At 36.5% G+C, this 22,530-nt stretch overlaps 1 protein-coding gene across 4 annotated transcripts in view; it reads left to right on the top strand.

The window, feature by feature from the left end:
• JMJD1C (jumonji domain containing 1C) overlaps positions 1–22,530 on the top strand; it is a 320,851-nt gene that overhangs the window by 49,512 nt on the left and 248,809 nt on the right. For 2 of the 4 annotated variants that reach the window (XM_032314093.1, XM_032314092.1), the window contains exon 1: positions 4,773–6,468. The exons of 1 other annotated variant lie outside the window; for it this stretch is intronic. In XM_032314093.1, the coding sequence (XP_032169984.1) occupies positions 6,295–6,468 (174 nt within the window). In that variant the 5' untranslated portion in view covers positions 4,773–6,294. Of the gene's footprint in view, positions 1–4,762; positions 6,469–22,530 lie in introns of those variants that run through there. One more of the 4 variants, XM_032314096.1, reaches the window with a different exon arrangement.

The following is a 22,530-nucleotide window of genomic DNA, read 5'->3' as shown; positions in this document are numbered from 1 at the left end:
GGCTTTTTCTAGAATGTGCCAAAGAAAAGAATGACTAAAGATTCCCTATATTTTTACTGCTAGATCTTGTTTTGTTTTGGTTTCTTTGAAGCCAGATGTCATTAATTTGAGAAATGTGCCTCAGAGCTGTATGTTCTTGATCAAAAAGTTCCTTCATTATGTAGAATCTAGCTGCATCTTTGGGGAAGAACATATTTGAGGAAGAAGTATAGATAGCATGCTGAGGTTTTGTGTCAGTATTTTTAGCTTAGATTTTACTTTGACTTTCCCTTGTTTATAGCTTTAAGTGTAAGAATAGAAGTTCTTTCCTTAATTACTTCTCATGGACATGAGCAGAAGTATTCTTTAGAACTTTAAGGTCTGTTACAACTAATATGTGGCTAAGTGAAATCTTACGAGAACAATAGGAACATAACCCTTTAGGAACCTAACCTGTTCATACATGAAAGAGCTAATATAGCAGTTGAAGATGCAAAATGCTGACTGCCATGTAGCATATTTTTATAGTAGTTAATAGTTGAAGCATTTATGAGAGGGATGATGAAAAAAAAAATGGAAACCCCGGGAAGATCTTCCTGAATGCTCAATTGGAGTTCAAAGCAGTTTACTTCATTCTTGCTCGTAGCTCCTCATTTTAGGAGATTAGGAAAATTCCAATGTTTTGTGCATTCTTTCTAAATTAAAAAATGGACTGTACCACCCAGGTGCCCCTAAAGTTTTATTTTTAATAGAAAATGTCTGGGTGCCTCAGTTATTAAGCGTCTGTCTGCCTTTGGCTCAGATCATGGTCCCAGGGTCCTGGGATCCAGCCCTGCATCGGGCTCCCTGCTTGACGGAAAACCTGCTTTTCCCTCTTTCACTCCCTGCTTGTATTCCCTCTCTCACTCTCTCTCTCTCTGTCAAGTAAATAAATTAAAAAAAAAAAAGGGCAAAAGAAAATGTCCATAAGAAGTGGTAGGTTCCTGTGCAGCCAGAATATAAATTGGAAACTACGTAACAAAAGCAGAGAGCATACAGTTAAAAGGCTAAGTGGAGATTGCTTTTCTCTCTCTTTCCTTTCCTTCTTTCTACTTTCCTTTCTTCATTTTCTGTCCTCATTCCACATGTCACCAAGAAGACACTGAGAAAATTATGTTTTCATGGGCTTCATCAAAGAAATTGAGATTGTTCTCTTTACAATACTAAAAATAGACTGGTGTTTTAGATACATATTCAGGATCATTTTTAGGTTTGCATCAGATTGGTTGGTAATGAAATGAATGTTTTTCTTATGAATTGTAACTCTTTCTTCATGTCTATACTTTAAAAATGATCCCCAGGAACAACTGTGCTTTCTTGGGAAGTCCCGAGTTTTATGAAGGCTTTATGTTGTATCTCCATAATTAAATGAAATAATGTGTAGAAGCCATTATTTTAAAGGCAATGAATAACTCTGTAGGAAGAACAAGAACTCATGTTTATGAGTTTTGATTTATGATTTGATTTATGATTTATGATTTGATCTTAATTTGGTTGGATTTATAAAAAAGTTACATTGTGTTTTATTTGTTAATTGATTTGATGCCATTTATGGAGTATCTACACTGCTCAAAGCTTAGTTGATACTGGGAGTATAGTTATGGAAAGTATATTGTTCTTGACTTTATTGGAGCATATACTCTACCAACGGAGACAAATACAAAACAATTATACAATAAATGGTATAAAAACACTTGTGGTAAGCACTAAGACAAATCGGGAATGTTCAGAAAGTCCATAGTAGGGGATTCTAAAGCTTGGAATCAGAGCTGGCTTTCTTTAGGAAGTGACATTTGAGTTATATTATCATTATCATAAATGTTATTGGGGTGCCTGGGTGGCTCAATTGTTGGGCATCTGCCTTCGGCTCAGGTCATGATCCCAGGGTCCCCTGGGATCGAGCCCTGCATTGGGCTTCCTGCTTAGGAGGCAGCCTGCTTCTCTCTTTCCTAGTCCCCCTGCTTGTATTCCCTCTCTTGCTGTGTCTCTCTCTGTCACATAAATAAATCTTTCTAAATAAATAAATAAATAAATAAATAAATAAATGTGATCAAGGAATTCATTTTAAGTAAGTGTTTAAGAATTCAGTTTAAATTCGTGTTTAGGGAAATACTTAAATGGAAGTTACTTAAGGTTTAGTGATAAAGACAGTAACAAACTTATTTTCATTCTATTCTTGGTCTTCTACTTGAATAATTCAGTTGAAATTTTTGACTTCCTTTATTTTTTTATTCTTATTTTTGATTTTTAAAACTCTATTTTTCACGCCCAGAAGTGCTTTATTAAACACATTACCGTGGCTTTCTTCATTGTAATATTGACTTTAATAAGAGTTCCTAGATGTGCCTGTATATAAAGACCTCATAACCCAATCTAGTCATTACATTGACAATTAATAAAAGCCTCAAGTTATAGTAGATTTGAAAATTGTTAAAATGCACTTATCTTTTATGCCATTCTATTGATGCTTCCTTAAATAAACATACTGAAGTATTTCTATTGTCTGTCTTTCTACTTACACTGTGAGCTACTCAAAGACAGAACCTTGCAGGATGTGAGACACATAATAAGTGTTAAATAAACAAATGAGTTATGAATAGCCTGTGTTAATAAGGAGGTGGCAACTTGGCGACTGACCTTCATGTTTCTTTTAAGTGACAATTTAGCATAATGCAGGCTGCTTTGGAATCATAAGGCCTAATTTTGAATCCCAGTTCTTCAGTGTGTATGCTTAGGTGAGTAACTTCATCTTTAAAATAAATAAAATAAGATTACAGGTATAAAGTACTTACTTTAGTGTCTGAGGCGTTGTAATGTCCCATAAATGGTGGCTAATATTATTATAAGATACATGCATTAATCTTTTATCTCTTTGCGTTTTTATATTATTTATATTAGGTACTTATAATGACATAAAATACTGGTATTTAAGAGAGTAGATAATTGGCCCTTCCTTTAACTACACCAAATCAAAAAGTGAAAAATTTACAGCTAGTAGGCTGTTTGCTTATTGAAACTAAACTTCATGAACTACTAATTATTGATAGTTAAGTGGGTAATTATGACCCTTAACATTATAATGAATACAATTCCTTCCTTTGTAGGTCATGTTTTTAAAAATAGTTTTTATGAATACATTTTTGTGGATTTTTAAAAAAACAATAATCTTACAATGTATCTTTTATATAAAGATATTTGATGTATGAGGTTTGCTTGAATTGAAAGGGTTGTATGTATTTAAAGTACCTATTACCTGTGGGTATGGAAAAAATATAAGATCTAGTCTATGTTTTTAATTTTTCAGCTTCTGTAGGTAAACCTAGTCATTTTAAATACTTTTGTGTCACTGTGCCTATATAGGGAAAAATTCTGTAACTTTAAAAAAAATTGACTAATGCATTTTCTGAGGATCTTTATAAAAGTAAAGCATGTAAAAGAACTAATTGAACAAACAAATATTCTAAGGTTTCAAATAGAACTTTTAAATTTATCTTAATTCCATGTTACTTAGAGTTATGATTTGCTGGCAAAACAGTATAAACAGTCCTTGTAACAAAGCAAAATATGCCAGCAAGCAAACAAAAATCCTTTAAGGCCTTTTTGTTCTACAGTTAAAAAAAATATTCTTCAGGTTCCTCCAGAGGCAAAATACCCACAAATTTGTGATTTTCTTTTTCTTGTAATTGGTTGTCATTGGCCAGAGTCAGGAGATTCATAGAATACTATTTGGAATACAGTAGTAAGAATATAAGACATTTGATTGAAGATGATATGAAGATATATGGCCTTCCGCACTTGAAATATTTTGATTGATATGGTGGATTTACGTGCTTTTCAGAGTACTTCCGAGGACAGCACTCAGCATGTAGTGAGGGCTCTTAGAAGTCCGTTTAGAAATTTACCTATAAAAATTGAAATCAGGTGGCAATTTTATGTAAGGCAACCCGACAGTCGATACTCCAAATATATAATTTAGTGAGTGGGATTTATGTAATAAGAGTGTTATTTTAAACTCTTAAGCGACTATATTTTCTTACTTGGTCCTAGAATATTACTGAGACTAGGAAGCGGACAATTTCTGTAACAATTGTGTGGTACTCAAGATGACAAAGCAAATCACTGATAACTTGGTATCAATGCAGATCTTATTTTTTTCTTCTTCCATATTTTCAGCAGATTATTTTACTGGTTTCTTAATTCAGGTTGAGTTTTTTAGGAATCTTATTCTGTAGATCTCAAGATGATTTAAGTATGCACTGAAAGAGTGGGGCTGGAAATAAAATTGCATAAGTGAAATTAAATTTTTTTCTGAACTTGCCAATATGCATTTCTGGACATGGTTTTCCTTTATCTATTACAATTTCCTATTTGCTCTTCAGCAAAATTAGATCATGATGATTAAAATCTGTCCTCCTTGTTATTTTCTTTTATAACCTATTTGCAGTGGTCACGTTTTTTCTACTTCAGACAACTCGGCTTGGGTGTTCTAAGAAAGATAAAAACCTCAAGTTTATTTTAAATATTCAGATTACTAGTGTAAACTCCTTTAAAAAGATAATATTTGGGTGGGGGTGCCTGGCAGGCTCAGTCGGTTAAGTGACCCACTCTTGATTTTGGCTTAGGTCATGAGATGAGCGTGCAGTTGATTCCACCCTGGACGTGGAGCCTGCCTAAGATACTCTCTCCCTTCCTACCCGCCACTCTCAAAATAATAATAATTTTTTAAAAGGTAATTTTTTTGGAGTAGAGGTTTAGGAAAATCTCTAAGAAACCAAAATTTATTTATTTATTTATTTTTTTAGAAACCAAAATTTAGAATACGTTTTTATTAGGCTAGAAGGATTTTTGGAGTTGATTATGGTCATTAGTGGCTCTGAAAAACAAAACAACACGAGACTGGGATTTTTAAAACTACCTTTTAAAAACACTATAATATATGTCTGAAATTGAACTGCTCACAGACATGTAAAAATTAGGTTTGATTTAGAAGAATTCGAAAATTGGATCAAGTAAGGAGTAATCATTCCAAATTTGAGATCTGTAGGTGTAGGCAATACAAAGCCCTGTTGTGATTGGATGGAAAGTAAACATTACTTATTTTACTGAATTGTGATTGGCTAAAAACCTTTTCTTTCCACGATATTCTCTAATAACGGAATCTGGAGCCTTTAGCCCTGTTTTTATACGACGAGAGAGTTTGAGGTATGTGCTAGTACTGAAAGTACTCAAATTGGCCCAGAAACTAGATTTTAGGTACACTGACAGAAGCCCTCAGCAGAGCTTTTGACATTTCTTACAACAAAGCATTAGGGAGGTGTAAATCTCTGAAGCAAAGCTGAAACATGCAATTGGTATCGTTGCAAGCAGGAAGGATGAAAGGATGACAGTGTTTTCCTCATTTTCGTTTGGAGTCATGTACTGTTCTGCAGTGACTGTTTTCAGTGGAAAGTCTTGCTCTGCTTTGTTTTTAGTGGAAAGCGTTGCTCTGATTTGCTGCTGGGACTGTTGTTTCAGGTGAAATTTGGACTAATCCGGGTGGCAGGCACTATGTGTTCTGAAAAACATAGCTTCAGAGATGCAGGGTTTAACCTGGAGTTTATTTTGTGACCCAGGGTGGAACCAGGATGCTTCACTTTCGCCTCACCGCCCCCCCCCCCCATATATACTTCTGAGGGAGCGGCGAATAGAGAGGTGACCCTCAAATACTCTAAATGGTGTTACCAAGGGAGAGCATTCCTTTATCCCACGCTGCTCCTTATTTCTTAGCCTGGCTGGCCCCACAGCCCCCTTGGCAGCGTCGTCAGGTACTACTTTCCGTCTGTGGTGGTTCCTCCGACCCTTTCCCGCGGCTCCCTGCCCCCGCCCGCGCCGGCGGAAGGAGACGCTCGGCGCTCTAGCCTGCGAGTGGATGGGGAGGCGGAGTAGTACTGTCCACGGTGAGGTAGCGGCAGCGGCCAGGGTTGCCTCAGGGCCTCCGACGGCGACGGGGGGTGTGGGGATTTCTGTCAGTTTGTGTGTGTATGTGTACGTGTGTGTCTGTAGCTACAGTCAGAGAGGCTGCTGGTGGGGGAGTCTGGGGGAGTGTTGAGGACTGTGAGTGACCGAGGTCGCTGTGCCCTTCTGGGCAGAGCGTCCGGTGCGCCCCCCAGTCCGCGCTCGCTTGCTCGCGGGGCTGCAGCCGTCCCCCAGTCCGCTCTCCTTAGCATGGGCTGCCAGTAGGAACAGGGTTTCACTGGTTCCCCTGCGGTGGAGGAGGCAGCAGCTGCTTCAGCAGTGATGGCTATGGCGGTGGAGACGCGACTGGAACTGGTGGGGAAGCGGTTCCTGTGCGTGGCTGTCGGCGAGGAGGCTCGGCCCGAGCGCCGAGAGAGTGGACGCTGCTGGCGGGGCTGGCGAGCGGGGGTCATCCGAGCTGTGTCACACAGGGACAGCCGCAATCCGGACCTGGCGGTAAGAGAGCGAGTGCCCCTCAATCTCCCAACCCGCACCCGCACTGCTTGTCTCCAGCAGCACCTTGTCTGGTTACCTCTGGCACCTCGCGCAGCCGGGCCAGCTGGCGGTCACGCCCCTCTTTGGAACCGTCCGCTGCTTTGCCCTCATCCCCTGCTGGGAGCTCCCACGTCCTCCTGAGTAGTTTCCCCCGTGGAGCGGTGCCAGAGCAGGACTCCTGGGCTTCTCCCCGGGCCCCTCCAGGCCCCTTGGCCGCCGTCTGGGAGGGGGTCAGCGCCCCTGCGGTGGCCGTGGAGACCTTGCCGAAAGGCGGGGCTGTGAGCCAGTGCCGCTGGGGCAGGTGGGGGGTGGCGGACAGAACACACACCACTCGTGGCGGTAGGGGGCCATCTTCACCAACATCTCTTTCCTTGAAAAAGTCTCACTATTCCAGGGGTTAGAGAATTAAAACTTAGGCAGTAAGGTTGCTGAAGGGGAGGGAGAAAAGCAAAGAGACCACCTCTGTGGTGTTTCAGGCAGTCCTGGGATTCGTGTGCATTTCCCAGGCAAAGGCTGTGTGAGTGGTGGCATCTTGATGCAGCCTTTTTTTTTTTTTTTTTAAACAGATGCTTGTAATTCTAACTGGAAACGATGAAAATGAAATTTTTTTATTTGAAGGGTCATAGAAATTAACCCCTCCCATTCTTCCTCCCATTTGTTTTTCTGTGGGGTTGTGGTTTTTTAGAAAGTGAATAGTATTTTAAAAATTATATACAATTTTAAATGAAACAAGAAATATTATAAATTAAAATGTTATGCCCTGCCGAACATTAAGGGTCTTTTTCTTTGCTTTCTTTTCCTTTCATATGATACTGCCAATATTTTCTTTCAATAATGTGGGAATGTGTACCATATCAAGAAAGGATATGCTCTTGATAGGGTTCCACGCACATTTTCCCTTGGGGACAGGTTGGAAGGGGCAGAGTAGAGACTAGGCATTGACTAGTCTTCGCCAGGTTGATTTGGGAGTATATAATCCACGAAATTTATTGGTAGTGCCTCGGGGTATTTAATTTTTTACTGAAAACTTCAAACACGGTAATATTTTCTTTCCTTTTGTATATCTGTAAGTTTACATTTTCAAATACACTTTAATATCTATCTATACATGTGCATATCTATTTTAATATTTTTCTTGGTTTCTGACTGCTTTTGTGAACCCCTGTTTCATGACTATACTCATTGGTATGGTTTCACTGGGTGTGTAGTAATGTTGACTTGACATTGCAAAATGGGCTTGTTTTGCTAATAGGTATTTCTAATAGGAAATAAGCAGAAAAAGGCTAATTTTGAAGATTTTGCTTGGTTATTTTCACTGTAAAGAAGAAAAAGCAAATCTTTAAAAAAATTTCTTGTCTTAATGATTCTGTAGACTGTGTCAGTTTGGTAACCTTTTTGTGTAAAAGGCATGTCCTGAGTTTTTCTCTCTTCCTTTTACTGTGATACAATAATGTCTTGGCTTTTATGTGGAAGCTAGTTGGATTATGGCTTAGCATTTTAAAATTACTTCGGAGCAAACCTGGAATGATACTTTGTTTTCCACAGCATTTGATTTTAATAGGTTAATGAAAATTAAGGAAATGTAGTTTTAAATTATGAGTATCACTCATGACACTCAAGTTATCAGTTAAATATATTAACAACTTTCTTGCATTGAAATTTAAATGATATAAAGAATGGATTTATGTTTATCACATTTGTAAAAGGCAAAATATTAAGCTGGGTATTTAAAAATGAAAAGTATATGTGGATGGTGGTAGGGACTAGAAAGAACAGGAATGAATTTTCTCAGGTGATGGAAGTGTTTTGTATCTTGACAGTTACAAGGGTGTATGTATTAAAACTTGTTGAATTGTGTCCTTAATAGTTACTTTTTACCATATACAAATTTTATATAAAAATGCATTTTGAACATAACTATGTGAACCTCTAGCAGTTTCTCCTTTTTAAAAAAATTAATTTTATTTAAGCATTCTTTACACCCATTGTCGAGCTCGAACTCACACCCCCAGGATCAAGAGGTGCTTGCTCTTGGGACTAAAAAACCAGCCAGATGCCCCTCCAGCAGTTTTCCTTTGTCTACAAGTCTTTATTTGAAAAATTTTTTATGTGGTGTAACTTGAGTTTTTTCAGCCTAGAACCTACAGTTTTAGAGTTATTCCCAAGCGTTGTTACATTTTCCTTTTTTTTCCTTTTATATTCCCTAAATTAAATGAAATGAAACATGGGTCAGGTTAGCATCAATATACTATAATTCTCCTTCTAGAATTTTTTTAAAGATTTTACTTTTAAGCAGTCTCTACACCCAAGGTGGTGCTTGAACTCATAACCCTGAGATCAGGAGTTGCATGCTTCACTGACTTAGCCAGCCGGGCACCCCTTTTAGACTCTTGTTATTGAAGAATAAACTTTAAAGAGCTTTATGAATTACATGAAAAATGCTGGTTTAAACAGGGTATTTTTGTGTTCTTTTAAAAATACAGATCAACTTCCTTTTTAAGATTTTATTTCTTTATTTGATAGAGAGAGAGAGAGAGAGGGGACACAAGCAGGGGGAGTGGGAGAGGGAGAAGCAGGCTTTCCGCTGAGCAGGGAGCATGCAGGACTCCTTCTCAGGACATGGGGGTAAGACAGACACTTAACGACTGAGCCCCCCAGGCATCCCGTGTTTTTGTTTTTGCTTTTTTTTTTTTTTTTAAGTTAAATATATGTAACTTAGAGTCTGCAAATGTATAGAAATCTTAGTTTTATGTTTTTATGGCCCATGATTTGAAAGAATAACTATAAGAACTTGAAAATAGTTTAGGGATGGGCACCTGGGTGGCTCAGTTGTTAGGGGTCTGCTTTCTGCTCAGGTCATGATCCCAGCATCCTGGGATTGAGCCCCATATCTGAGGCTCCTTCCTCAGCCGGGAACTTGGTTTTCTCTCACCAGCTCCCCTGTGCTTGTGTTCGCTCTCTCACTATCTCTCTCTGTTTTAAAATAAAATAAATAAAATGTTAAAAAAATAGTTTTGGGAATACTTTATCTCAAAAGTTAATCAGTTATTTTTGATCTTATATATGAAGAGTTGCTATGTGTATTAATGTTCTTTCACTGCTGTAAATACAGAGTAGTGTTTTAAATAATACAAATTGATTATTTATAGTTCCGGAGATGACAAGTCTAACATGGCAACCCAGTGGACTAAAATCGAGAGAAGATAGAACTGTGTTCTTTTCTGAAGGTTCTAGATAGCATACATGTCTTTTCCTCTTCTGACTTTAAGAAGTATCCCACATTCCTTGCTCTAGGCACCTTTCACTCTGATTTTCTTGCTTCTCACTTCCACTTTTTAAGTGCCCTCATGATCATATTAGGTTCACCCCAATAATAAAAAATAATCTTGTCTGCTAATTAACAACCTTGATTCCATCTGAATCTTAATTCTCCTTTGCCATCTAATGTAGTGTTGGCACAGATTTCATGGTGTAGGACATGAGCATCTTTGGAATGGCATTATTCTGCCCACCATACCAAGGTAGCAAAAATATTCTTTTACACTGTGAACATAAATAATTTCATACAAATAAATTAAGACTAAAATTGTATTTTTTCATGCCAGGAGTTTTAGTGATAATATCGCTATCTGATCTTTTGAATAAATGAATTTAATTGATAGAATTTTTACTGGACTATGCTTGAATAATTTTACATAATTTTTGGTGGTTTTTAAAAAATGCCTTGTAAACCTTTTCGGTTATCTGTACTGGAATTACATTAACCAACAAAAGACTTTATCTGACTGTTTTTTATTTTCAGTAGGACCAGTTTGTTGAAGTTGAAATACATGAAGTATATTGTGAGTCCTCAGAATATTGATTTTGTTGTTGTTGTTTTTTTGTTTTGTTTGTTTGTTTTTGTTTTTGTTTTTACCTCATTATTAAGAAAGTTTCTTGCTGGGACCCCTGGGAGGCTCAGTTGGTTTAGCTTCTGCCTTCAGGTCAGGTCGTAATCCCAGGGTCCTGAGATCGAGTCCCACATTGGGCTCCTTGCTCAGCCGGGGAGCCTGCTTCTCCCTCTGCCCTTACCCCTGCTTGGGCTTTCTCTCTTTCTCACAAATAAATAAATAAAATCTAAAAAAAAAAAAAAAAAGAGTTTTTTGCTTTGGTATACATTTTGATTGTTATCACTACCCTACTTTTTAAAGAATTTTCTGGAAGACTGCTACCATTATAGAAGGGAAGCTGTCTGTTGAGAAGTACTGTTGCATAATACTCATCTTCGAATAATATTGTCATACTAATAAAAGAGAAAAAATTGACTTATTGTTTGCTTGTTTTACTCCCATCCATAACCTATAACCCTTTGTTTACTTATTTATCCAGCCATCTAGACATCTTTGCACTAACCTTGATGCTTAGGGTGATTGCATCATTGTTTCAAGCTAACTCTGTTTAAAGTGTATATATATTTTTTTAATGTCAGATTTTTCATTACCCTAAAGGAACAAAAATTATATTTTGTTTCACACACCAAACACATACTTTGCTTGTTTGTTGGGGGATTTTCTGGTGGTCACTTAGTGACAAGATTTTAAACTGTTCTAAACTGTACCTGCAGATAGAAGTTATTTTGCAGATCTTACGAGTCTTAAATATAAAGAAAATTTTCATGTTTAGGAAATTTAAGGTGACCTGTGATTTTGTGTATAAGGAGGCCTTTTCCAGTTTTAATCCTAGTATGATTTTGTTCAGCTATCTTTTCATTCAAGTTTCATGTTGAATTGGTAACATTTGATACCCTTATAAATTTTGTTAGGGTAAGTCTTAGGTAAGTCTGAAATTTATAATGTTCTTGCAGTATTGATAGTGCTAATTTCCGGTCTGTTTACAATGAATAAATGAATGATTTTTACTTCATTGCTCAGTATGACCTGGATGAGTTAACTATCAGGAAAATTGGTTAGCTGATAGGTAGGAGGACTTTTATGTCTGATTTGAGTACATAGACTATTTTTTTCTCCTCTCTTGAATTGTTGTTATTGGTCCCAAAAGACTTTGGTATAGTAAGAGGAGTATGTAAATTGTAGCTGTCAGTAGTGGCTATAGTGGTACCTTATAAATTGTCCATTTCGGTTTTAATGACTAGCTTAGCTTGTTTTAAAAGAAGGTAATCACCCCATAAATGGTGTCATTTGTATGTTCTGTGTAAAATTAATTAAATAAAAGAGGTATTTTTTTTCCTCCTTTTGGCCTGTCATACATATATTCTGGCACATAATTTGGTTCCATTAATTTAAATAGAGAATTTTAAAATTTATTTAAAATTTAAATTTTTTAATTTTGTTGGACTAAGGACATTTTACCATGAGAACTCTGTTCTTACCTTCATATAATGGTATCATTGCATTTGAAAGTAAAAATGTCCCAATATTTCAATGTAATTGAAAGCATATAGGCTATGTTTATACATTTATTATCTTTTGTCAATTTCAAGTTACGTACAAAGAAGGTCTTCAACTCTCAAACTCATACTCATTTTCTGTCCCCTTATGTGTTTAGTACAGCATCTAGTATTTACTCTTAGGTATTTAATAAATGTTCATGGAATGATAAATGAATGTCATAAGTTCCATGAATACTTTATACTAACCATCTCAATAATAACCATCACCTACTACCATTTACTATAAATTTTGAGTATCTTTTTTTTTTTTTCTCTTTTGTGGCGTTGTGTATCTTGGCGGTTATTTCCCCAGTATCTATTATGTGTTTGACTAAACTGTGGGCCATGGTATTCCTTAGATAATCAGGTGGTTGAATTCCTTGGCTACATTGATGGGTAAGGATAGGCCCTAAATAATTAGGTACAATCAGAATGAAGTCAAGTACAGTATTGTGTGTGTGTGATGCTGAAATTGCCACAGCTATTTCCATTCTTTAAGGTCAGCCAGTTTGAGGACAAAGCTGACAAGGAGATGAAATTGTTTTCTGAAGCCTAAATACACTGTTGGATTTTTTACCTGTGGGATTTTTCATTTTGGAAGAGTAAATTTATTTTATGTCTCTTTGTGTCGTTTTTTTCCTGTGGAACTAAAAGCATTTTAACTGATATATGTGGTGATATTCTGTTCCATTTTTTTGAAAAGCACATGTAACGGGTATTTTCATGACATTCTTATCTTATTTGTTATTTGGTATTTGCTATTTAGACCTTTGTCATTAACTTCAGTGTTGATTTTCAGGGAAGATGATATATTCTGCTTTGTGTCTTGATGTATCCCAAACCTTTGAAGAATTGTTTTAATGCATGTAGGACATACAGATACCTAATTTTCTGAATAATTGAGAATTAGAAATAACATTTGAATTTTTATGTCAGAAAGAATCTATAATCCCCTTGTAGTTAAAAAGAAATTTCAGGGGGTACCTAGGTGGCTCAGTCGGTTGCATGTCTGCCTTCAGCTCCAGTCATTGATCCCAAGAGTCCTGGGATTGAGCCCCGTGTCAGGCTCCTTGCTCAGCAAGGGAGTCTGTTTCTCCCTCTTCCTCTCCTCTGCTTGTGTGTTGTGTGCTCGTGCATTCTCTCTCTCTCTTAAATAAACAAATAAAATCTTTTTCTATTTTTTAAAAAAGATTTTATTTATTATTTGTCAGAGAGACAGAGCACACAAGCAGGGTGAAAAGCAGGCAGAGGGAGAAGCCGGCTCCCCGCTGAGCAAGGACCCCCCCCAAAGTGGGGCTTGATCCCAGGCGCTGGGGATCATGACTTGAGCCGAAGGCTGACTCTTAACCCACTGAGCCACTCAGGCATGCCAAATGAAGTTTAAAAAAATAGAAAGAAAGAAGGAAGGAAGGAAGGAGGGAGGGAAAGGAAAGGAAAGGAAGAAAGAAAGAAGGAAAATTGAAAAAAGAAAAAAAAATTTCAGGAAAAAGGAATCTTTAGTAAATTAACAAGAAATTGGGACACCTGGTTGACTCAGTCAGTTAAGCGTCTGCTTTTGGCTCAGGTCATGATCCCAGGGTCCTGGGATTGAGCCTCCACATTGGGCTCCTTGCTCAGCAGGGAGCCTGCTTCTCCCTCTGCCTGCTGTTCTCCCTGCTTGTGCTCACACTCTCACTTTCTCTCTCTGACAAATAAATAAAATCTTAAAAAAAAAAAAATAAACAAGAAATTAACTTTTAGTTTTTAGGTTATATACCATAAATGTTGTATGTTTCTACTCTGTGTTATTGTTGGCCAGATGAATATCTATCAGTATACTCTTCTTTATCCGCAGTTCTGAAACTCAGATTCTTTTGTACTAACAGAATGTTTTTAATGATTCACTGGGAAAACCTGACTAAATGAACTTTTTAAAAAGTAAAATCTAATATGAACTGAATAATCTTGTTTTGTGAGAGAAATATTAATGTGCTTAATTTTAGGATGCTGCTCTAAACTCCACATACAATGTAGGTACTTTTACATACATGTGATATATGCACTGTGTCACCATATTCAACTACTACTATAATATGCCCTATGTAACTTTATAAAATTAAATTTTGAACTCCCAAACCCATCTAGTTGGAAGGGTTTAGGATGAGGTATTGTTATTTAAAAATTAATACTGATCTTTTAAATTCATTTTTATTTATTTTAGAGCAAGTGCATGCGTGGGAGGGGCAGAAGGGGAGAGAGAATCTTTTTTTTTTTTTTTAACTTTCAAAGGAGAAAGAATCTTAGGCAGGCTCCACATGCACCATGGAATCCTACATGGGGCTCAGTTTAATTACCCTGAGCTCATGACCTGAGCGGAAATCAAGAGTTAGACAACTTATTTAGCCACCCAGATACCCCTATTCTGATCTTTTTTAATGGTGGTGATTTAATGGTAATAGAAGTTACTAATTTAATTTGTTTCAAGAAAAAAATTTGACAGTGATTATATTTCTGCGTGATGTTCAGTTAAACAGTTGTTTTCAATGTAAGTTTTTGACAAACTTAACTATTTTTTTTGATAAAAAGTTCTTAATGTGATAAATCTTTGAGGATTACATAATTTGCCCTTTAAGATTGTTTACTAAAATATAAACTATCTAATTGGATGGAGTCTTTTCACGTAGAATTTTTTATTTTGTAGCTATGTAATAAAATTATTCTAGTAAATCCATAGATGAAAATCTTATGTTTATTTTATAATGTAGGACCTATTGATTTAATTATAGAATAAGTGGTTAATTAGTAGAAAACAGCATGTTATCCTTTTACTGTTTGGTTAGACATAGGGCTTAAAGTTTTGAGATAGAACACAGTCCAGTCCACATTTCTTAATCAGTTGGAACTGGGAATCTTACAGGATTTTATGTTATATTTGAGCAGGGTAGACAAATGCTTATACCTCTTATTAAAAAGTATGAATACAGTGAAATCTAACTTTTGGGGTTTATTGGCTGGTAGACCTTTTTAGAATTAATAAATGTTTTGGATTACATATTTTTTAATACATTACAAATTTTAGGTACAGTATTTCATCTATATTTATTCAAATCAGCCCAACAAAATGGTCTTAATAGAATGTCTTTTGAAATTAGTTTGAAAAAATAGGAATTGTGTGTAAGTACATATAAATACATGTCACTGATCACCATAAAAGACCTTAAGTTTCAGTGAGGTATTTCTCAAAAGTACTTTTAACATTTCACTTGATTTATATAGTTTGGGTCTCAGTTTTCTCATTTATCCTAGTCAGTGAATGAAATTAGTCTAGATTCAGAGTTTTTTCTGTTCTCTAACTCTAGAGTTGTGCTGTTAACAATTTCTATCCGGAATGTCCTGGGATAAAGTGTTTATTAGGCAGAAATCAATTTCAGATTCCTCCCCAAAGCTCCTAATTCTGAGCTAATGAAATTTTTTATTATGATATACCTTTTGTATTGTATTATATGGACCACAATTCTGTACTAAAGTAACGTGATTTCTATTTAGTGTTTTTTTTTTTAGATGATCAAGATGAGTTCATAAGATTTGAATTTTTGTGATTGTAGAAATTGTGGTAGAATAAATATTCCAAGGCTACAATATTAGGCCTTGAGATGATTGAATATATATTTTCTCATACACTTGACTTTTTGATGAAAATACTCTATGGTTTAAACTGATGAAAAGGTCTAAAATACTACTACTTTAAGTGATGCCTTCGGCCTAGGTCATGATCCCAGGGTCCTGGGATTGAGTCTTGCATTTGGCTCCTTGCTCAGCTGGAGCCTGCTTCTCTCTCTCTCTCTGCTTGCTAGTCCCTCTGCTTGTTCAACATCTCTCTTTCTCTCTCTCTCTGTCAAATAAATAAAATCTTAAAAAAAAGATAAGTAATTCACAGATTTTCAAAGTAACAACAACAAAAAACAAAAAACCAGGCCTCTTCTATTGCTGTAATAAATATTCTCCTTGGGGTGCCCAGCTGACTCTGTCCATAGAGCATGTGACACTTGATCTTGGGGTTGTGGGTTCAAGCCCTGTGCTAGGTGTAGAGATTACTTAAAAATAAAATCTTCTAAAAAAAAAAATTCTCCCTGAACTTTGCTCTATTATGATTTTTGTTAGCCTCATGATTCAGGTCCCTTGGGGGTTTCTTCCTTTCCTGATTAAAGTTTCTCCCAGCTTCTTAATTTAGTATTAGAGATCCAGTCCTTTGTTTACTGTTTTCTTTTGTCTCTCTCTCTTTTTTTTTTACTCTTGTTATTCTCTTTAGAATTTACTGGTACTTGTTGCATCATTAGTCACAAGTCTGCAGCTTAAGCATTGGTCTTCAGTTTGAATCCACCATCTCTACCTCCACCTCCTCCTCCTTTTTAAACAAGATTTTTATTTATTTATTTGAGGGGGAACACTAAAGTAGGGGAAGTGGCAGAGGGAGAGGGAGAAGCAGGCTCCTCACTGAGCAGAGCTCCATCCCAGAACCCCAAGATTATGACCTGAGCTGAAGGCAGATGCTTAACCAACTGAGCCACCCAGGCACCCATCTACTTTCTTTTTTGATGAATTTATATGAATGTCCCATCTTTGAGTATGCTATAATGTTCCTAAAGTGTTTGTTTATTATCTTCCTGTGAAATTAGTGTTCCTTTTGAGACTTGAAGTGGTCTCATACTGGCTTTAAAACTTTCATTCACTTTGATCTTTCACTTCTCTCTCCCCCTCTGCTTGTCACTCCCTCTGCTTGTTCAACATCAACAAAGTAGGTATTTATGGTGTTCTGCTAATTTCTTCCTTTAAATTGCAATCTTCCCTACTCCCACTTCTGTGTTTTTTCTCCCCAGTTTGTATTGCCATAGGCTATACTTATATTGCCCTACGCACATATTAAGTGGACTTTTTACTTTTAAGTTTCTTCCTTTTCTAATCTATTCTGTGCAGTGGACAGATTCCTCACACTGAGTCTCCCATTAGCTCGCTTTTGCTTTTCCAAGAAAGTCCAAACATCATCACCCTAGTGTTTAGACCTCATCAGTCTTGCCCCATCCTTTGAAATTTAAAATTAACTAATCTCTTATGCACACTGTTCCGTGGTGTTAAGTGAAAGTCTTGTTGGAATTTAAAAACTTAATATAAACAGCTGTTTATGAAATCATAAAATGCATTTCATATTTACTTCTAAATTTCATTTGCTGATGAAATTTTTGATGTCAAACTGATGAGCACATTATTATTTTTAAAAATGGTATTACTTTTTTTATCTTGAGAGAGCCAGTAGTTCCTTTTTGCTTTTGTTTCCCTTGCCTCCAGAGACGTATCTAATAAGAAGTTAGTATGGCTGAGGTCAAAGAGGTTGCTGCCTTTGTTTTCCTCTAGGATTTTTGTTGTTTCCTGTCTCACATTTAAGTCTTTCATCCATTTTGAATTTACTTTTGTGAATGATGTGAGAAAGTGGTCCAGTTTCATTCTTCTGCATGTTGCTGTCCAGTTTTTCCAACACTACTTGTTGAAGAGACATTTTTCCATTAGCTGCTATTTCCTTCTTTGTGGAAGATTAGTTGGGCATATGGTTGTGGGTCCTTTTGTGGGTTTTCTGTTCTGTTCCATTGATTTATATTTCTGTTTTTGTGCTGGTACCAAACTGCCTTGATGATTACAGCTTTGTAATATACCTTGAGGTCTGGAATTGTGATGCTTCCAGCATTTCGTTTCTTTTTCAAAATTGCTTTGGCAAAAACTTCTGTACAATTAAGGAAACAATCAACAAAACTAGAAGATAACCTACAGAATGGGAGAAAATATTTGCAAATGACATATCTGATAAAAGGTTAGCATTCAAAATCTATAAAGAACTTATCAAACTCAACAGCCCCCAAATAAATAGTCCAGTTAAGAAATGGGTAGAAGACATGAACAGATAATTTTCCAAAGAAAATATCCAGATAAATAACAGATACATGAAAAGATGCTCAACAACACTTATCAGGGAAAGACAAATCAAAACCATGATGAGATACCACCTCACACCTGTCAGAATGGCTAAAATTAATAACACAGGAAACAGTAGATGTTGACAAGGATGCAGAGAAAGCAGAATCCTCTTACACTGTTGGCGGGAATGCAAACTAGTGTCAACCACTCTGGAAAACAGTGTGGAGGTTCCTTAAAGTTAAAAATAGAACTACCCTCTTACCCAGTAATTGCACCACTAGGTATTTACCCAAAGGATACAAAAATGCAGATTTGAAAGGACACATGCTGCACCCTGATGTTTAGAGCAGCATTAATAGTAGCCAAACTATGGAGAGAGCCCAAATGTCCATTGATTGATGAATGAATAAAGAAGAGATGCTATATGTGTGTGTGTGTGTGTGTGTGTGTATACACACACACACACAATGGAATATTACTCAGCCATCAAAAAGCATGAACGCTTACCATTTGCAAAGACATTGTGGACTGGAGTGTATTATACTAAATGAAACAAGTCAGAGAAAGACAAATGCCATGTAATCTCACTCATGTAGAATTTAGGAAAGAAGGCAGGTGAACATATGGGAAAGGGAAAAGAAAAAAAAGGAAAGAAGGAAACAAACCATGAGAGACTCAACAATACAGAACAAACTGAGGGTTGAGAGTGGGAGATGGACTGGGGATGAGCTAAGTGGGGATGAGTGATGGTTGTTAAGGAGGACATTTGTTGTGATGAGCACTAGGTGTTAAATGTAAGTGATAGATCACTAAATTCTATACCTGAACCAATTTTACCATATATATTAACTAATTTGAATTTAAATAAAAACTGGAGGGGCACCTGGGTGGCTCAGTGGGTTAAATAAAAACTTGAAATTAAAAAAAAGGTATTTGGTGTTGCATGAACCGACTCAAATGAGAAGACCAACTTCTAATCAAATTATATATATAGTATTATTAGTCTATTTGTTTTTGAAAGACAAAATCCAATTTAACAGCATTTTACACAGTATTCATGAATCTGGAAGGACTAATTTTCTTTGATTTTAAGATACACATCTTCCACATCTTACTGTTTTTGAAATTACGGCACAGCTCATAAGTAGTTCACATCAAAAGTGATTTGTTTATCACTGTTTGGAATATCAAGTGACAATATATTAGTGGTAGTCTGCCTGCAAAGTATGTGACATTATTTGTGTAAAACTTTTCAGTATTAGTATTCCTTTAAACTCTTAAATATTAGAACTTTTATTTTTGTAGTTTTTATCTATTGGCATTTACTGTATTAAGAAGTAAAACTAAAAAAAAACCGCAAACAAACAAAAAAAGAATTAAAACTCAAGAGTTAGGATATACAAGAGGTTATGCCATCACCTGTCAGAACAGTGCTATCCTGCTGCATGCAGCCTGTAGAAAACTGCTTATACCCTGATAGAGTTAGAGTGAAAAAAAAAAAAAAGGGTAAGTATTAAGAGGTTTTTTTTTTTTTTTTTTTTTTTTAAAGATTTTGTTTCTTTGTCAGAGAGAGAGAAATCACAAGCAGGGGGAGTGGCAGGCAGAGAGAGAAGCAGGGTCCTGGCTGAGCAAGGAGCCCGATGTGGGGCTCAATCCCAGACCCTGGGATCATGACCTAAGCTGAAGCCAGCTGCCTAACCAGCAGAGCCACCCAGGCGCCTCAAGGTATTTTAACCTTACTAACCAACCCTTTGAATGGGTTCGGTTACCCTTGAAAACTTTTTAGTGAAGCGACCTGCCATCTAATTTTTTTTTTTTAAGATTTTTATTTATTTATTTGACTGAGAGACAGACAGGGAGAGAGGGAACAGAGCAGGGAGAGTAGGTGAGGGAGTAGCAGGCTTCCCCCTGATCAGGGAGCCCAATACAGGGCTTGATCCCAGGACCCTGGGATCATGACCTGAGCCGAAGGTAGATACTTAACCAACTGAGCCACCCCGGTGCCCCTAATTATTTCTTTAGTTAGAATTATGTATGGTGATATAATGGCAGGTGCTTAAAGTTGTAGTTGAATTTGGCTTCTTCATCATCATTTCATGTATCTTACAGTATTTGCTATGTTACCACATTGCTGTGAACATTATGTATTTTTAACATAGAAGATTTCCCAATCACATGCCAGAGAATGTAGAAACAGTAGAACATGCAGTAGAAACTAACTCAATATTCCTAGAATAGAGTCAGAATTTCTCGAAACTAGGAGAAGTCTGTGGGCTAATTCATGAAAGACTATCATTTAGGAGCGGACACATCTGATCTATCTGTCAAAATTATTAGCTTTATGATTCAGAAAACATCTTTAGGCTCAGAGGAATGTCAAAGAAGCAAGTAGCATAGTGATGTATGGATAAAGTTATACATTGCCGTTTAATGTAAAATGGCTTTGTATATATCAGATGTAGGTTTTATTTCTTCCCTAAATTGTCATTGCTAAGATTGAATCTTGACATCAAGGCAATGTAAATACTTGGTAAGATATTTAACTTTTTTTTTTCATAATTTTTTAAATAAACAAATAATGTATTATTAGCCCCAGGGGTACAGGTCTGTGAATCGCCAGGTTTATACACTTCACAGCACTCACCATAGCACATATCCTCCTTAGTGTCCATAACCCCACCACCCAATATTTAACTTTTAAAACAGTGTGTAGTTGGTAAACTGTTCCAGTGTGTTAAATGGCACCATGCTATTATTTTGGTCTGTTTTTTTGAAACTATAGATCATATTTATGGTGTTTTCCTTATTCCCTAGAATATGTAATTGCCTTAACATTCAGAATCTATTATGTATTAATACAAAAATGAATCTTTTAAGGGAAACCATTTTACTTTACATTTTGTACCTGATGAGAGATTAAATAATGAAATAATTAAGTATGTTATTCTTTTTTTTTTAAGATTTTATTTATTTATTTGACAGACAGATGTTACAAGTAGGCAGAGAGGCAGGCAGAGAGAGAGGGGGAAGCAGGCTCCCTGCTGAGCAGAGAGCCCGATGTGGGGCTCGATCCCAGGACCTTGAGATCATGACCTGAGCTGAAGGCAGAGGCTTAACCCACTGAGCCACCCAGGGGCCCCTAAGTATGTTATTCTTGAAGGGAAACTTTTCCTCACAAAAACTTCTGAAACTACAAGAGAATTAAGTAGCATACAGCTTTTTGCTTTTTAAAGATTTTATTTATTTATTTGGGAGAGAAAGAGCACACGAGAGCACAAGCCAGGAGTTAAGGGCACAGGGAGAGGGAGAAGCAGGCTCCCCACTGAGCAGGGAACCCACTCAATCCTAGTACCTTGGGTCAAAGACCTGAGCCCAAGGCAGGTGCTTAACCATCTGAGCCATCCAGGTGCCCCTTCAACTTTTGTTAAAGACAGTGAATATTGTTACAGCAAATTAAGAACTCTTTTTTAGTCATTAAGGACTAAAGGTATGATTATAAAGTGACACTTGATGATATTTCTGCAACAGATTATTGTGGTCTAGGTATGTAATATTTTAGTGATCAGTGGACCTGGAGAAGAACCTAATACTTATTCAACTTAGTATAATATTTTAAGGTTTATTTGTGTTTTAGCATAATATCATTCATTCTTTTTTTTTTTTTTTAAAGATTTTATTTATTTATTTTACAGAGAGAAATCACAAGTAGATGGAGAGGCAGGCAGAGAGAGAGAGAGGGAAGCAGGCTCCCTGCTGAGCAGAGAGCCCGATGTGGGACTCGATCCCAGGACCCTGAGATCATGACCTGAGCCGAAGGCAGAGGCTTAACCCACTGAGCCACCCAGGCGCCCCATATCATTCATTCTTAAGACTGAATAATATTCTCTTGCATGTAAATACTCCTTTTTCTTTATCCATTCATCTGTTGATGGACACTTGACAACTCAGGTTAAACCTTTTGGCTATTGTGAAAAATGCCACTTTGAACACTAATGTACAAATATTTTTCAAATCCATACTTGTAATTCAATTCAGAAGAGAGTTGCTAGGTCTTGTGATGGTGATTCTCTGCTTAGTGTTGTGAGGAACCACCATACTGTTTTCTTTAGCAGCGACACCACCACTAGCAATGTATGTGGGTTTTAGTTTCTCAGCATCCTCATCAACACTTGTTCTTTTCCGAGCCGTTTTGTATGTTTGTTTAAATAGTTATCCTAATGGATGTAAAGTGGTTTTGATTGGCATTTCCCTAATGACTAGTGATGTTGAACATCTTTTCAGCTATACTCGCCATTTGTATATCCTCTTTGGAGAAATGTTTATTCTGATTTTTTTGCTCATTTTTAATTTAGGTGGATTGTTTTTCTTTGATAGAATTCTTTATATATTCTGGATATTAATGCTTTATCAGAATGATTTTGCCATTTCCTTATTCTGTGGGTTATTTTTTCATACTCTTGATAGTGTCCTTTGGTGCACAAAAGTTTTTAATTTTCATCTAGTCAGTTTATCTTTTTTCTTTTGTTGCATGTGCTTTTGGTATCCTGTTCAAGAAGTCCCTGCCAAATCCTGTACCGTGAAGCTTGTGTGTGCTGTTTTTTTTTTTATAGTTTTAGTTCTTGTGTTTAGTACTTTAATCCATGATTTTTTAA

The sequence above is a fragment of the Mustela erminea genome, chromosome 14 (assembly GCF_009829155.1).
Source record: "Mustela erminea isolate mMusErm1 chromosome 14, mMusErm1.Pri, whole genome shotgun sequence".
Classification (NCBI taxonomy): Eukaryota; Metazoa; Chordata; class Mammalia; order Carnivora; family Mustelidae; genus Mustela; species Mustela erminea.
The sequence above is the reverse complement of the archived record's forward strand: the minus strand, read 5'-3'. Positions and strand labels throughout refer to the sequence as shown.